The sequence below is a fragment of the Dipodomys spectabilis genome, unplaced genomic scaffold (genome assembly GCF_019054845.1).
Source record: "Dipodomys spectabilis isolate Male_0828 unplaced genomic scaffold, ASM1905484v1 ptg000145l, whole genome shotgun sequence".
In the NCBI taxonomy this organism is placed as follows: Eukaryota; Metazoa; Chordata; class Mammalia; order Rodentia; family Heteromyidae; genus Dipodomys; species Dipodomys spectabilis.
The window spans coordinates 26883103-26898842 of NW_024870822.1; the positions used below are offsets into that span (position 1 = coordinate 26883103).

General features: G+C 49.2%; 1 protein-coding gene across 1 annotated transcript in view; it reads right to left on the minus strand.

Moving 5' to 3' along the window:
• Nucleotides 1–691: 691 nt before the first annotated feature.
• The window catches only part of Dnhd1 (dynein heavy chain domain 1), a 75982-nt gene continuing 60933 nt past the window's right edge, over nucleotides 692–15740 (minus strand). The window contains 15 exon segments of the mRNA XM_042691374.1: nucleotides 692–1057; nucleotides 1239–2023; nucleotides 2265–2414; nucleotides 2513–2604; nucleotides 4082–4283; nucleotides 4369–4491; nucleotides 4711–4891; nucleotides 5110–6075; nucleotides 6214–6392; nucleotides 6594–6746; nucleotides 6975–7241; nucleotides 11643–12108; nucleotides 12309–12740; nucleotides 12876–13058; nucleotides 13286–13435. Coding sequence (XP_042547308.1) covers nucleotides 692–1057; nucleotides 1239–2023; nucleotides 2265–2414; nucleotides 2513–2604; nucleotides 4082–4283; nucleotides 4369–4491; nucleotides 4711–4891; nucleotides 5110–6075; nucleotides 6214–6392; nucleotides 6594–6746; nucleotides 6975–7241; nucleotides 11643–12108; nucleotides 12309–12740; nucleotides 12876–13058; nucleotides 13286–13435 — 4695 coding nt within the window.

The following is a 15740-nucleotide window of genomic DNA, read 5'->3' on the forward strand; positions in this document are numbered from 1 at the left end:
GCAGGAACTCGTTTATTACCACATAGCAAGCACTTTTTAAAATCAAAAAAGGCCTGGTGGCATGGCAGGGGAGGAAAAGGAATCAACCAATCACTGTAAAGGTCACACCGTATCATGCACCTAAGCTTCTGTGAGCGAGCTGTTTACGCACTGAAGGTAAACAAATCAGGATCTGCCCACTCAACTCCCTCTCAGCGCCATCTTTGCTGCCCATGTGCCCTACACCTCACCGGTGTCTGGAAGAATCCCTGGTATAGAAGAAGAGTGAATAAGAAGGAAGAGCTTAGGTTTTGTGTTTCATATGTATAATCCCCTCAAGAATCTATCATAGGTGAAGACATGATGAGATTGGTAACACAGGAAGTCCTTGAGGATTTAGCGCAAGTGCTGCAACTACAATGCAAAGCCGAGCAAGGATTCTGAAGTCTTTGTTAGCCACTGTCACATCGGATTAATCTTTTGGAACCACAAGGAACACCAGGCCCCTCTTCCAAAGGTGTCCTAGACCTGTCCAGGACAGGTCCTCTCCCCAGGTGTCCAGCTCATGCCCCCATCTAACTCAGCGTAAACACAACCTCTCATTCCTCAGTTGTGCACATAGTACTCTCCCCTCGTGTCTTGTTTTGTCTCCTGAGCATATTCCACTCTCCTTCCCAAACTCAGAACTCATTTCTGGACTCACTGCTAGCTTTTATTTTGGTAGAGGGCAGGGCAAGGGTGGGCTACACACGTGGACTCTGCGTAGGACACAGGTGTCGGGGCTGAGCTTGGTGGGTAGGGGCAGGTACATCAGGATGTTGCTGCTGTGCAGCTTGGTGGTGCCAAGGGGCCCTGCCATGTACACGGGACAGAGGTACACAGGCAGGCTGTCTGGGGCAGGCAGGTCACTGGAGCCAGGGGCCTGTGCCCTGATGCTGACGGGAGGCAGAGGGCTGGGCTGGGTGGAACTGGTGTCCCGCAAGGCCCCCTCCGATAAGTCCCACTTGGCGTGCAGGACTTGTAATCCGGTCAGCAGCAACCCCAGCTCAGGAACCGTGGGGTTGGGGCCGTTCTCCACCTGGGGGAACCAGAAACTGGTCAGAACTGAGTAGGAAGCTGGGTGGGGATAAGGAGGGAGGAATCCAAGATCAGAAAAGGGACTAGGGGTGACTGAGGGTCAACATGGGATGTAATGGATTCTTGAGAGGCTGGTGGGAAGCAGGGGGTGGGGGGGCGGGGTGGGGGCAACATCAAGATACCCGGAGGTGCAGAAGATGGGGCAGCTCCTGACGTCTGTACAGGAGAGCACCGAAACTTAAATCTTGACAACCCCGGAAGCTGGGGCTGGCCAGGATGGCCTCCCAGCGCAGGGCAAACAGCAGGCGACGCGGGTGACAAAAGGCTGACAGGTGAAAGATGCGCTGGGGGATCTGGAAACCTCGGTCCTCGCCGTCGCCCAGGTAGAGAATCAACTGCTGCCCACGGCTGGACAGCTGCCGGAGCCATTGCCAGGGCGGCTGCGGCCCAGCTGGTGCGTGGCGTCGCCAAGGCCGGGGAAAGTGGCCGGCCCAGAGGGCTTGGGCCACCTCCACGCAGCGGTGGGAGGCGCATGGGGGCTCCCCCGAGAGCTGCTGCAGCAGGCAGGTAAGGTCACACTGCAGCAAGACTACCAGCTGACTGAGTTCCAGCACCTCGCGCTCCAGGAAGGCCCGCAGGGGCTGCTCCTTGGTGGGCCCCACCTTGTAGGCATCAGACTGGTCTCCGCATGTGTGCTGGGTCAGCAGATCCTGCAGGGCCTCCAGCCTCCCCTTGGCTTGCACTAGGCGTACCCGCAGCCGCCTTTCGGCTCGCCGGGCGCCTCCCGCGTCGGCAGGGACCCAGGAGGTTGCGCACTGCCGCATGGCGCGTAGCAGTGCCCGACTGCGGCATCGCAGCAGCGAGTCGCGGGGGGCCTCACTCAGGCCGCAGATCCCCGGCTCAGATGGGGTGGGCAGCAGGTGTACCTGCGCCTTGCACTCGGCCATGGCATCCAGCTTCCCTAGATCTGGGAGTGGGAGGCGAGGGTTGAGGGACAACATGGATTCGACATCCACCCCCCGATCCCAGAGCTGAGGGAGTAGGTGTTCCTCTGGTGTGGCATGCCATCACTTCCACCCCCAACCTGTGACTGTGACCCCTTTATAGGCCCTCATTGGCACTGCTGTGTCTACTTTGGGTGGGGACGGGGGACAGAGGTGACATTACACCACCCCGCTCCACACACAGATAATTTGTCGGGAGCTTACCTGGACTAGGCATCAAACTGGCCAGCAGAGACTGAGGTGTGTGTGGTTGGACCCCACTCCTATTGCTGGAGCCCAGGCAGGCTTGAGTGAGGCTAATCTGAGCCTTCATGTCCTCCTTGTCTTCCAGCGGGCCCCCATAGAAAATGGAAGCTGAGGATGAGGCCAGAGTCCCTCAGTTCCAGCCCCTCCAGTATCCATTACACCTCCCAGCCAAAGTTGTGACTTCATGTCCCAGATGTATGTCTTACCAGCCAGCTCCTGCATGGCAACACTGGGATTGCTGAGACTGGCCCACAGCTGATTCTGGGTCTGAAGGACTTGGGTCAGGGTTATTTGACTCCTGGGGAGAGGAAACACACACACACACACACCACACACACACACACACACACACACACAGGATTTTAAAGAATACCAATATACTGACGATTCAAGTCATTTCTGCTTCCCAAACCTCTCTTCTGAGCTTCAGGGTTATGCGGTCTCACTAGGCATTGGACTGGGCATCTCAAATTCCATTTACTTCCATATGAAATCACCACCCTTCCCCTTGTAAAAGCTGTTCCATCTTTTATTCCAGCGAGAAGTGTCATTAGCCACCCAGTTGTCTAAAGCAGAACTGGGAAAGTCACCCCCGACTCCCTCTTCCCTTTCTCATGTTTGCTCTTCAATCTCATCCCAGCCTCTATCACTCATTTATCATCTCTTCTTTGGAAGCTACTGGAATACCTTTCTTTTTTTGGTGCTTTTTTAATTTTATTTTTATTTTTGTCATGGGGCCTGAACTCTAGGCCTGGGCACTGTCCCTCAGCTCTTAAAAAGCTAGAACTCTACCACTTGAGCCCTACCACTTGAGCCACAGCACCACTTCTGGTTTTCTAGTGGTTTATTGGAGAAAAGAGTCTCACAGACTTTCCTGCCTGGGTTGGTTTTGAAGCATGATCCTCAGATCTCAGCCTCCTGAGTAGCTAGGATTACAGGTATGATTCCAGCACCCAGCTGGAATACAAATTTTTTAAAGGCAAAACTGTTGTGCTTGCCTCCAGTGCCACCTCCTCTGGCTCATCTTTCTGAAAGATCAAGGTCCTTTCCTAAGGAAAACCCTTCAGTGGCTTCTCACTGTCTCAGAATAGCATCAGCCCCACCCTTTGCCACAGCTCCACTTAGACCTTTTTGCTAATTAACTGGATATAAGAGCCATGGTGGGTGCTGGTGGCCTGTAATCCTAGCTACTCAGGAGGCCGAAAATAATGGTTCAAAGCCAGCCCGGGCAGGAAAGTCCCGGAGACTCTTATCTCCAATTAACCACCAGAAAACCAGAAGTGTAGCTGTGGCTCAAAGTTCTAGAGCACTAACCTTGAATGAAAAGCTTAGGGACAGTGCCTAGGCCCTGAGTTGGAGCCCCATGACCACCATGACCACCAACAAAAAAATAGTCTCTTGGATTTGTCTTCTGGGGCTGGCTTCAAACTATGACCCTCAGATCTCTACCTCCTGAGTAGCTAGGAATATAGATGTGAGCCACTGGTGCCTGGCTTCAAGGCCCTCTTTTTCAACCTTCAGCATGCCTTACTCCAGCTGCATTGAAGTCTCCCTTCAGCTCAGCTTAGTTCCCCCTGCTCAGAAAGGCCATATTTCTGTTTGCTTCAGCTTTAAAGACTCAATTCAGAAGGAGATCTCAAAGTCCTAAAGATTTCCTTCCCCTTACACTTCTACTTTGGAGATACCAAAGATGAATTAGTTCTTTTTTCATGTGGAAAACAGTTTGGTGAGTGACTGAGCTAACTGAACAGGATGATGGGTGGTGGATCTCTTACCAGCGCCCCCTGTGTGCCTGCATTTTCATCCCATAGAGCTGCCTGTGCAGCAGAAGGCCATGTAGGAGGAGCAAAGGAACTATCTGGGTAGGGGGTTGGGCAAGGGATTCTTGCTGGGCTAATTCCACATTGTTGACCAAAATGTGGCTCAGCTCCAGGGATTGGTCCCAGAAAACAGGCAAGGAGTGCTGAGTCAGCACAGCTGAAAAAGAAGCAAAGCTCCAAGTCAGCACCACACAGTTGTTGTCTTACTTCTGAAGTGAGAACCTGTGGGTGCTGCCCCTCACCTGGCAAGGAAGATCTTGCTTCTGTGGACACAATAAGCCACAGACGGAAATTTCTGTGGACAATGGCTGTAGTACTGATCTCGGGTTGAGGTACAGAGTCTTCCAATTCCCTGTCTGAAACCACTAGGGTTAGAAAAGGAGCAGAGATCAGACCTCAAATAAGGGGCAGATCCACAAGTCCAGGAATAGACCTGCGATTGGATTGACAGCATTCTGACACAAGGCTGTAGAGAAGTGATTAGGCTTGGGGCTAGTAGACTGGTCATAAGGCCTGAGTGTTCAAGCTCAGGCTGGAATATAGAGGCCCTCATTCTGGAAGCCATCTCTAAACAGTTAACCTACCCTTAGCTCCATCCAGTAATCTCAGCAAGGCCTGCAGCAGCTCTCTTGGCCAATGGGGCATCAGATGACAGTTATCCAGCACCAACCAGTACCCCATGAACATAGCCTGGCACAGACTGCCGACAACAACAGAGAGTGGGTCCCAGGCTTTGGAGCCAAGAGCTATCACCTGCACTTGCTTCTGGAGACAAAAAGAAAGATGGCACAGTGACTCACAGTGGTACTGGATGACCCTGAGGAATCAAAATGGTTTTTCAAAAGAGCCACAATAATCCAAAATGTGCTTGAATAATCCAGGAAGATCCACAAGAATGCCTGAGAGGAGGGGGGGGTCCCCCCAAACTTCACACCAGCCCCCAAGAGCCTGCTCAGTCTGTGGCTGAGTGGCTAGGTTCAAACCTGAATGTGGACGTCAGCTAGTTTCTGAATGTCAGCCAGAGGATGCCCCAAGGCTGTGGGGTGACCGGGTGGCGGCAGCAAGATGAGTATGGGCTGGGTGGCCTGGCTGTGTTCGAAGGGTATGGTAGGCGCACTCAGGTTTTCATCCAGCGGGCGGCCCAGGAGGCTGGTGGTGAGGTCTGCCAAGGCAGCTGCCAGGCAGTCAGGTCGCAGAACCCTCCACAGAATCAGCTTCTGAAAGAGGCTGAGTGGCTCTGATTGAAGCTCAGGTGCAGGACCCAGCACTGTAGAGGACAGCGACAGGTAATCCTGCCAGATTTTAGGCTGTTCTGTCAAGGATGCACGCAGCCCGTTAAAGGGAGGCAGCCGTTCTAATATTGCACATTCTTGCCAGGCATTCAGCCCTAGCCATGCTGGCCGGCCTGCACCTGACGCGGATTTGCTGTGACTTGTGATCAAAGAGGTCGTCAATCCAGGCCACAGTGCCAGCTTCTCTAGCTTTGGGGCCTGGTTTTTCACACTCAGCAGAGCCAGAGCACCTAAGGCACCCACCAAGGGTACTTGGGTCAGCCCCAGTATAGCCACGGTGCTGCCCAGTAGATGGCGAGTCAAGCGTATTTTCAGCTGCAGCAGATGACTGGCCAAGTCCTCTCCATGCTGGCTGTCATGTGGTTTCATACTGTTTAAAGCCCGCTTGGTAGCTGTCAGCCAGTTCTCTAAGCTCATATGGAAAAGTGGCAGCATGTTCTGTAGGGAGCTAAGGGCCTCTACTATGGCTATCCCGTGACAGACCACATTCTGGTAGGGTACCCATAGTGCAACTTCCCGCATCTTCTGCTCTTCTAGCTCCTCAATCTGGGCTCGCAGCTGACATATCTTTGCCTGGACTCTCACCATGTCCCGCAGAAACTTGGCAGGTTTCTGTTGCATTGGACGCCGTAACAGTAGGGCAGTCAATAACCGCTCCTGTGCATATGGTCATTTTAATAGATGGATCTGGTCCTTTCTCACAGTCCCCATACATCTCCCCACTCATCTCCACCTCCATACTTCAAGGGTCCTCCCAAAGCTCATCCTGTCCCATAGACTGGGCCCCTCAAGCACCTCATCAGTTTTAACAGCTTCACAGGTATCCAAGTGTCTGGTCTGTAGCTCCTGCCAGCGTTTCTTAAGCTCAGGAGCCTCTCTAGACAAGATTTCATGCAGCATCTGCTCTTCTAGTACATCCATGTTCATGCCAAGATCCATCACATTCATCCTCTTCAGCAGTTCACAACCTAGCACTTGGAGGGCCATGCAAAAGAGGCTTAATATTTTCTTTTTGGCAGAGATATGGCATGGGGAGATGGGAAGGACAAGAAGTATGTATGGCTCTACTACAGTTCTGAGCCAGCTCAAGGCTAGGTGAAACCCTCTGAGGGCAGATCCTAGGAGTTTAGGGTGTCCACAAAGCTGTATCAGCAACTTACCTCTCTCTGTCTTACCATTTTCCAAGGCACCAAGTGTGATGGTAGTACTCAGATAGAGATAGAAGCCAGGTTGCACCTCGGGTGGGCTCAGCTGCTCCCGATGCAGCAGCCATTGGAGTTCTTGGCACCCTAGGCCCAGCTCCATGTTGGTTAGGAGCACAGGCTGGCCTGTGAGAGAAAGCAAGGACAACCTACCTACCCACAATGCCAACACTTATATCATCCAACCCCTTTTCACAAGATCTGGCTCCATTCAGGGCAGGTTTCCTACCCTTCTACGTAGTGAGATGAAGCATAGGAGTTGAGTGAGATCAGATAGCTGTGGGAGGACTGTGTGGTCACAGGACTGGGGGAAGTCTAAAAGGGAGGGCATGGTATGTGAGGGCAGGTTCTTACCATTGGCAGCTGCCTTCCGGAGCTGAAGACCCAACTCTGGGTCAGCACCCGAGAGGACACATAGACAGACAGGAGGCAGAGGCCCAGCCTCAGAAACGATATCTGACCCCTGACTCTGAGTCTCAGTCTCCTCTTTCACATTTTCCTCTTGTTCTTTCTTCGCCTGCTTTTGTTCTTCTGTCTGCTTCTCGGGCTCATTTTCCTCTTCACTAGTGTCATCTTCGGTGTCTTCTTCATCTCTAGTTAGATCTCTCAGGAGGCAATTCCCTAGGACAGAAAGATGGAGTAGAGGAACTGCAATCCTAGGGAGAGCCGTTCACCCAAGGACTCCATTTCAATGAGGACAGATCTTCAAAAAGATGCCTTAGAATAGCTATGTAAGCGCTATGATTTAATTTCCCCGTCTGCAAAATCTGCTTGATATTAGTGAGGCCCTCATGGGATTAGTGTGAAGATTAATTGCAATGGTATATAAAAAGCACTTAGCCGGGCACTGGTGACTCACGCCTGTAATCCTAGCTACTCAGGAGTCTGAGATCTGAGGATCGCGGTTCAAAGCCAGTCCAGGCAAGAAAGTCCATGAGACTATTATCTCCAATAAACCACTAGAAAACTGGAAGTGGCACTGTGGCTCAAGTAGTAGAGAGTTGACCCATGACCAACAAAAAACCAAACCAAAGCAAACAAACAAAAAAGCACTTAGACTGGCACAAAACAAGTGTCCAGACTCCAAAATTCTAGGGAGGAGGTCAATCATCTCTGAAACTGGCCCTATTTCGGCCCCTTCTATTGGTTGACTAGAAGAGTCAATGCCTTTCTCTTCTTAACTAATATAGTCACTCATATGGACCTTAGTATCTGGGGGACAGTGACATAAGTGAAAGGCTCAACATCAGCCAAGTCATTGGTGGGCAACCACCATAGCAGCCATTCACAACTGACTCCTTGCCTCCTCTACTGCAGGAACTAGTAAGATTTTTCCAGGGATTTTTTCCTCCTAGGTTCTTTTACAAAGGGAGGTTGCCAGATCCACAGATAGTGTATCACTTTTTATTGGTAATAAATTACTGCAAATTTAGCAGTATCATTTATAATCTCACAGTTCTGTATTGTTACAAGTCCAGCATAGCATGGCTGGAGCATCTGGAACAATATTATACTAAACTAAAATCAAGGTGACCTCTAGGCATAGAAGTCTCATCCCAGTGTTAATATCTTCCATTTAGATTTACTGTTTGGTGTGTGTGTGTGTGTTTTGTTGGTTGTGGGGGCCCCTTGAACTCTGGGCCTGGGTGCTGTCCCTCAGCTCTTCAGCTCAAGGCTAACGCTCTACCACTTGAGCCACAGTGCCACTTCCAGCTTTTTCTGCTTATGTGGTGCTGAGGAATCGAACCAAGGGCCTCATGCATGCAAGGCAAGCGCTCTACCACTGAGCCACCTTCCCAGCCCCTGTTGCTTTGTTTTTGACATAGTTATCTCACTATGTTGTTCTTTCTATCTTCCAACTCTGGGGCTCAAGTTATCTTCATGTTTCAGCCTCCTGAATAGTTGGGATGACAGATGCACATCTGTGTGTCTGGCTCTTACTGGCTTTTAACAGTAAATTTTGATTTCCTTCTTATACTGGCCCTATAGACTTCTCTGTTTTTGTTGTTGTTTTTTTGTCAGACATGGGGCTTGAACTCTGGGCCTGGGCGCTGTCCCTCAGCTTTTTAGCTCAGAGCTAGTGCTCTACCACTTGAGCCACAGTGCCACTTTCGGTTTTCTGGTGGTTTATTGGAAATAAGAGTTTCATGGACTTTCCTGCCTGGGCTGGCTTTGAACCGTGATCCTCAGAATCTCAGCTTCATGAGTAGCTAGGATGACAGGTGTGAGCCACCAGCGCCCAGGTTTTAAACCCAATAACATTGTGTTGAATCATTCTTGAATTTCAAATATTTTTCTTCCTCCTTTCTGCTTAGAAGAGCTCATCTGAGCCGGGCGCTGGTGGCTCACGCCTGTAATCCTAGCTACTCAGGAGGCTTGAGATCTGAGGATCGCGGTTCAAAGCCAGCCCGGGCAGGAGAGACCATGAGACTCCTATCTCCAATAAACCACCAGAAAACCGGAAGTGGCGCTGTGGTTCAAGTGGTAGAGCGCTCGCCTTGAGCTGAAGAGCTGAGGGACAGCGCCCAGGCCCAGAGTTCAAGCCCCACGACCGACAAAAAAAAAAAAAAAAAGAGCTCATCTGATTTCAAGACCCTCCCCCACAATATAATCCAGGATAAGACCTCTATTTTAAGATCAATTGATTAGTAATCTTAATTAAATCTACAAGGACTTTCTTATCCTATACATGATGTTAACACCAGAAGAAGAACATTTGCTTAGCAAGTACAAGGCTATGATAGGTTCAAGCCTCAGCAATTGGAAAAGGAATTTAAGAAACAAAAGGTAAAGGGGGGGGGGAGGGAAGTAAAGGTCATGGAGATCAGAAGTCTGCCTAGGAGCCAGGTGCTTGTGGCTCATGCCTGTAATGGTAGCTACTCAGGAGATTATGATCTGAGGATAATGATTCAAAGCCAGCCCAGACAGGAAAGTCTCCATGAGACTCTTATCTCCAATTATGCGCCAAAAGCCAGAAGTGGTGCTGTGACGCAAGTGGTAGAGTGCTAGCCTTGAGCACAAAGAGGCTCAGGAACAGCACCCAGGCCCTGAGTTGAAGCCTCATGACCGACCAAAAATAAAAAAGTCTATTCAGACTTCTGGAAGAGCTTGTACTTTCCCAACAAAAAGGACATCGATGGCCAGCAGATATCTGTGTAGTAGGTATCTTGTAATTATGATGTATGGATTCGTTTCTAGGGGTTCCATAACAAATGACCATACACTTTATTCTCTTAGAGTTATGGAGGCCACAAGTCTGAAATCAAGGTGTCAGCAGAGTTGTGCTCTTCCAAAGCCTTCTAAGGGATCATCTCTCATTGCTTCTTCCATTATCTGATAGTTCTAGGCATGTATTACTTGGCTGGTGGCTGCATAACTCTAACCTCTGTCTCCCCCTTCAGATGGACTTCTCTTTTGTATATCTGCCATCTCCTCCTTTTCTAAGATGCCAGTCATGGGATTTTGAATCTACACATATAAGTAAGATTATCCCCTTTCAAAGTCTTATTAAACCTCATTATCATCATCACAGGCCCTTTTCCAAAATCGTGTTACATTTTTTCTCATATCTACAGCCTCATAACCCCTTCTTTCAGGAAATAAGCACTCCATCTTCCTTCTAGGAAATGTTTCTTCCAACATGCCACCCTGACAGGCCTCTGGTCCAAAGAGAGTCAATAAAAATATTCCCTTAGAATTTCAAACATGACAAAGTTGCTAAGGAGAGACTTCTCACAAGAGGTGAGAATGGCAAAGAAACATACAAGGAAATGCTCAACATCCCTGGCCCATAAAGGAAATGCGAATCAAAATATCTCACCTCACTTAGATTAGTCAACATCGTGAATGTTGGCGAGGATGTGAGGAAAAGAGAATCCTATTGCACTGTTAGTGGGAATGTAAACTAGCATAACAACTCTGGACAGCAGCCTAGAGGTTCCTTTAAAAAAAACTAAACATAGATCTTCCCTATGACCCAGCCGTATGGCTCCTGAGCATATACTCAGAATATCACAAGCCAGGACAAGAGACACTGGCACATCCGTGTTCATTTGCTGCACTATTTACAATAGCCATGCTATGGAAACAGCCCAGATGCCCCCAAATAGATGAGTGGATCCAAAAAAATGTCCTATACTAAATGGAATTTGATACAACCATTAGAAAGAATAATACTATATCATTTGTAGGGAAATGGATGGACCTAGAACAAATCATGTTAAGTGAGGTAAGCCAAGCTCAGGGACGTGATAGCACATGTTTTCTCTCATGAGGAAGCTAGATCTAAAATACAATGGGACAGGATAACTTATACAGGCCTCTAGACAGTCACACACAGTGAGACCAATGGGGCAAGGCCTATATGATCTTCCGATCATATAAAATCATATTTATCAAAATGAACTCAGAAAATGGAAACAAGAGACTTGTTTTTGTTTTCTTTTGTCTTGTATGTTCACTTATTTGTCTTTGGGAGTGTAAAGGGAGGCAATGAAATGGAGAAGCACAGGGTAAGCAAATGCAGCAGTGATACTCACTACACACTATGTTGAAATAGAACTCTACAACTTGTGGGTGAGGTAGGGGAGGGGAAACCTGGGAGAGAGTGAGGGAAGGGGTGACATTGTCCAAAAAGATATGTACTCATTACCTGACTTATGTAACTATAACCCCTCTGTACATCACCTTTATAATAACATTTTTTATAAGAAGAATTTCAAATGCTGGATAAATTTGGGAAGCAAAGTTCTGGATTTTGAGCAGGTTTCTAATAATGCTAAGTAGAGCAAAGAAATAGAAGATCATGGGCTGGGAAACCAGTCTACAATCGTGGTAACGTGTCAAAAATCACTAACAAAGTAAACATGACCAAATTTGTTAATGTAGTATAGGCCAGTAAAAATTTGGGAGATCCTAAGTCACAGAAATTTAGTGTCTCTATTATGAAAGGGAGGACCACAAGAAACTGAGAGTCTTGGGCAATTCAGATGCCTCCGATATAACATGTTACCCCTGGCTTACCAAGCCTCTCGGTGGGTTCTGAGGCTAAGCACACGTTCTTTGCCCGTGGCAGTGGGTCCAGCCAGATGAGGGCCTGTTGGCTAGGGTCAAGCAGCAGAGGCCAACGGTAGCTGTAGTAGTGAGTGAAGCTTCGAAGCAGCAGGCCTATCAAGCGGGCTGACCTAGCATGGGGCTTCTGGTCTCGGTCCCACTGGAACTGTTCAGCTTCGCTGCTCAGCAGAGAGAGAATCCTGAAGGGAGAGCGTGTGGGCAGCAGAGACATCTTTGGTGGTACGATGCCATGTTTCTGTTTCAGTGCCTGGGCCACATCATCTGGGCCCAGGGCCTCCGGGAAGCCCCTGCACAGAGCCAGCCACTTGTCTAGCAGCTCCCGGCGCCTCAGTGGTGGGAAGGGACCCAGGTAGGTGATGGCAGCAGAGCACAGGAGGGCATCTCCAAACAGACTCATGCAGTGCTCCCTCAGTTTCTGATGTGTCGGAAAGAGCAGGAGGCGTGGAGGTCAGTGAGGGAACCCGGCGGAGGGTATACGTGTAGAGAGGAACAAGGTAGGGTAGTGGAGGAGAATATGGAGGGGGGCAGGCAGAAGAGAGAGGGGCAGTTAGAACATGGGGCCTTAGGGAACAGAAGGAACTGAGAAAGTGACATCATCTGGGAGGGGTTGAGTACCTGGAGTTGTGTAATCCAGGTGTGCATGGGGGTGATCAGCGCAGACTTTATGGGCCATTCGTGATATTGTCCGTAGTGTGCTTGATTGAGGTTCTCCAGCATACGGCTGTGAGATGCTTGGGCATCCTCCAGCTTCTTAGTCAGGTCTAAGGTATACTCCAGCAACTCCTGGGCCTGAAACTGGTAGCGGCCTAAGCGAGCCTGCTCTCGGATTAATGTTTCCTCCACCTGCCGCAGCAGCAGGCCTGTGGGTAGTCCCCGGCGCTGTGCCATCCCATAGTGCATAACTGCCCACAGCCAGATTGCCAGGTTTGCTGCAGGCTTGCTCACTGCCCGCAGCGCGGCATCGCTCATACCCGGAGCACTCAGAGCTTGTCGTAACTTGAGCAGTTCTGAGTCTGTGAGCTTCTCCTTGGGGAAGAACACCAACTCCTGGAGAACATGGGTTGTACGGGAAGAGAAGAGCCAAATGCTCTAGACCTTGACCCAACAGCTCTTACCTCATCTTGCCAGGTCTCCCCCTTATGCCTCTCCTCTTCCTTCTTCCTGAGGCCTCATCTTCCTTACCTGATAAAAATCCTCGGGGCATAAGAGCTGCTTGGCACTGGCCCAGCCTGTTTCACGGTGGAATAAGTCGCACAGAGCATCTGTCACGCGGACTACAGGTTCTGGCGGTGCTCGATAGCTCCGGATCTCCTCAAAGTCAGACACCTGCAGCTGGCTCAGAGGGCCCAGAAATGCTTTGCCCATCTAAACAAGGAGAGAAGCGTGCTGCAGAGCACTCCTAACAATGTCTTCTTGTGCTTCAGTATGTTTCGTCTCAGGAGTCCTCGCGGGGAGACCATCCCCAAACCATCTCAGTACCTGAACCTCCACCAGAAGCCGCTTCATCTTTCCCTTTTTTTTGGCATCCTCGGAGGGGCTATCCTCTTCCCCCAGAGAGGAGCAGGGCAGGGCAGTTGGCAGGAAGAGCCTACCTGTTCCAGGAAAGCATCGTGCTGAGCCTTCAGGGCATCCCGCTGCTTGATTAGGTTCTCCACGAGGCTCTCCTGATGCCAACACTCTGCCAGCTGCCGCTTGTACTGGAGCTTGATCTGGTCAAGCTGATGCTGGTACATCCCAACATTCTGTGAACAGAGATCCAAGCCCTGCAACACCACCACATTCTGGGCAGTGTGGGAACACGCCGGGGTGGGGCGGGGTGGGGGGGGGGGGAAGACACCATGTGCTTGATAGAGGAACCAAGCTGAACAGATACAGCCGGAGCTCTGGGGTCTGTCAGTGGTTAGACACCCAGTAGCACAGGCCCAAGTTAGTCAGGACTGGGTATTCTGACTCCAAAGCATGTGTGTGTAGCCATTGTGCTCTGCTCCTTATTTTACTTAAGACTCTTGAGCAGAAGTTGTCTCAGAAGACTGTCCCTTTCTTTGGAAGGAAGCTCCTCTCTTGGTCTTCATGATACTGTGTTCCCTTGGGCACTCTCCAACTTCTCTGGCTGTTCTCAGACTTTTCCTTTACTGATATATTGTAAACATAGTACATTGAACTAACATGTGAAAAAAATGTTCAAAATGCATATTCCCTCACAAGTCCTATACAATATTGCCATCTGCTCAGTAGAAATCTCCACTTGGATGCTTGGCAGACCTCTTCAGACTCTATGCCCCCAAAAGGATGTTGGTTATGCCTCCTTAGCTCCCCAGCAATCTTCCTATTTATTCTCCTTGACCTCTTTTCCTCAGAAAACTGGCAACGCACAGTCAAGTTTCCCAAGGAAGAAACCAAGCTGGGTTGCTACGCTTGGACTCAGTTCCCAGCTTGTCTTTGAGATCTTGCTTTCAGTTCTATCTCTAACATGTCTCTCGTGTCTACACTTCTGCCTCCAACACCTACTGCTCACACTCAGGATCACTCTCCTTAACTGTTCTGGCTTGCTAACTAGTTTCTCCAGTGCTGCTCTTATTTCTGATCTTGAACCCATCCTGCACTTGATTGGTTTCCTACAACTGGGGTCTAATCATCCTCGTGTCTCTTAACCCTGGTCATTTCTACATATGGTTGACAATGCTTCCTTGTCCAGGCCCCTACTTTTCTTTCTAACCACTCCATCTTCTTCTGTCTCCTAGAATATGACTTTCAGTTTTGCCTTCTCTGGGCCTTTACATGCACAGTTACTTCACCCTTGGATATCCTCCCTCCTCGCTTCACTCTACCCTTGGTCTAATTGTACGGAACCTGCAGCACCAACTCTGATGTATTTCATTCATTCATTTACATTTTTAATAAATATTTTTGAGCTCCTACCATGTTCTACACATGCTATGCTATATATTGGGGCAGTGTGCTTTTTCTAAAGCCCTGTGGACTTTCTCTGTTACAGCACACTGTTTTGAAATTGCCTAGATGAATCTATATTTTCTAGTAAGTTACAGCCATGAGGAGAGCCAGGGCCTTATGCCCTCTTGTTAGGGGGTGATCTAACTGAACATCGAGGCTGTACTAAATGCTAGCACTTCTAAATGTTCTCCTCCTCTTCCTCCTCCTCCTTCATCCTCCTCCTCCTCCTCCTCCTCTTCTCCTTCTCCTTCTCCTTCTTCTTCTTCTTTTTGGTCAGTCATGGGACTTGAACTTGGGGTCTGGGCACTGTCCCTGAGCATTTTTGCTCAAGGCTGGTACTCTGCCACTTTGAGCCACAGTGTCACTTCTGGTTTTCTGGTAGTTAATTGGAGATAAGAGTCTCCCAGAGTATTTGATTCCAGTGCCCTGCATCTTGAATATACATTTTTCTAACTTGGAGAGGGGAAGGGAAATATAAAATGCTGAAACAAGGATACAGGTTGACCCATTGTAACAATGAGATAGATGTACAAGACAGTATGTTGAAAATGAACTTTACAACTTTGTGAGGGAGGAGGGAGGATTTGGGGAGGTGGGGAGGGAAGGGATGGTAGGGGGAAAACAAAGGAGGGGATAACAGTGCTCGATAGGAAATGTACTCATTACCTTACTCATGTAACTGTAACCCCTCTGTACAGTATCTTTACAATAAAAATATGTTAAAAAGAGTCTCCTAGACTTTCCTGCCTGGGCTGTCTTTGAACCATGATCCTCAAATCCAAGCTTTCCTGAGTAGCTAGGATTACAGGCATGAGCCACCAGTGCCTGGCTACATGAGCTCTTACATGTAAAACATTTAGAAGAGCTGGGCACTGGTGGCTCACACGTGTAATCCTAGCTACTCCCAAGAGGCTGAGATCTAGGCACTGCAGCTTGAAGCCAGCCTGAGTAGTAAAGTTTATGAGAGGCTTATCTCCAGTTTACCACCAGAAAACCTTAAGTGGCACTGTGGCCCAAAGTGGTAGTGCTAACCTTGAGCAAAAGAGCTTAGGAACAATGCTCAGGCCCTGAGTTCAAGCCTAGGAACCAACAACA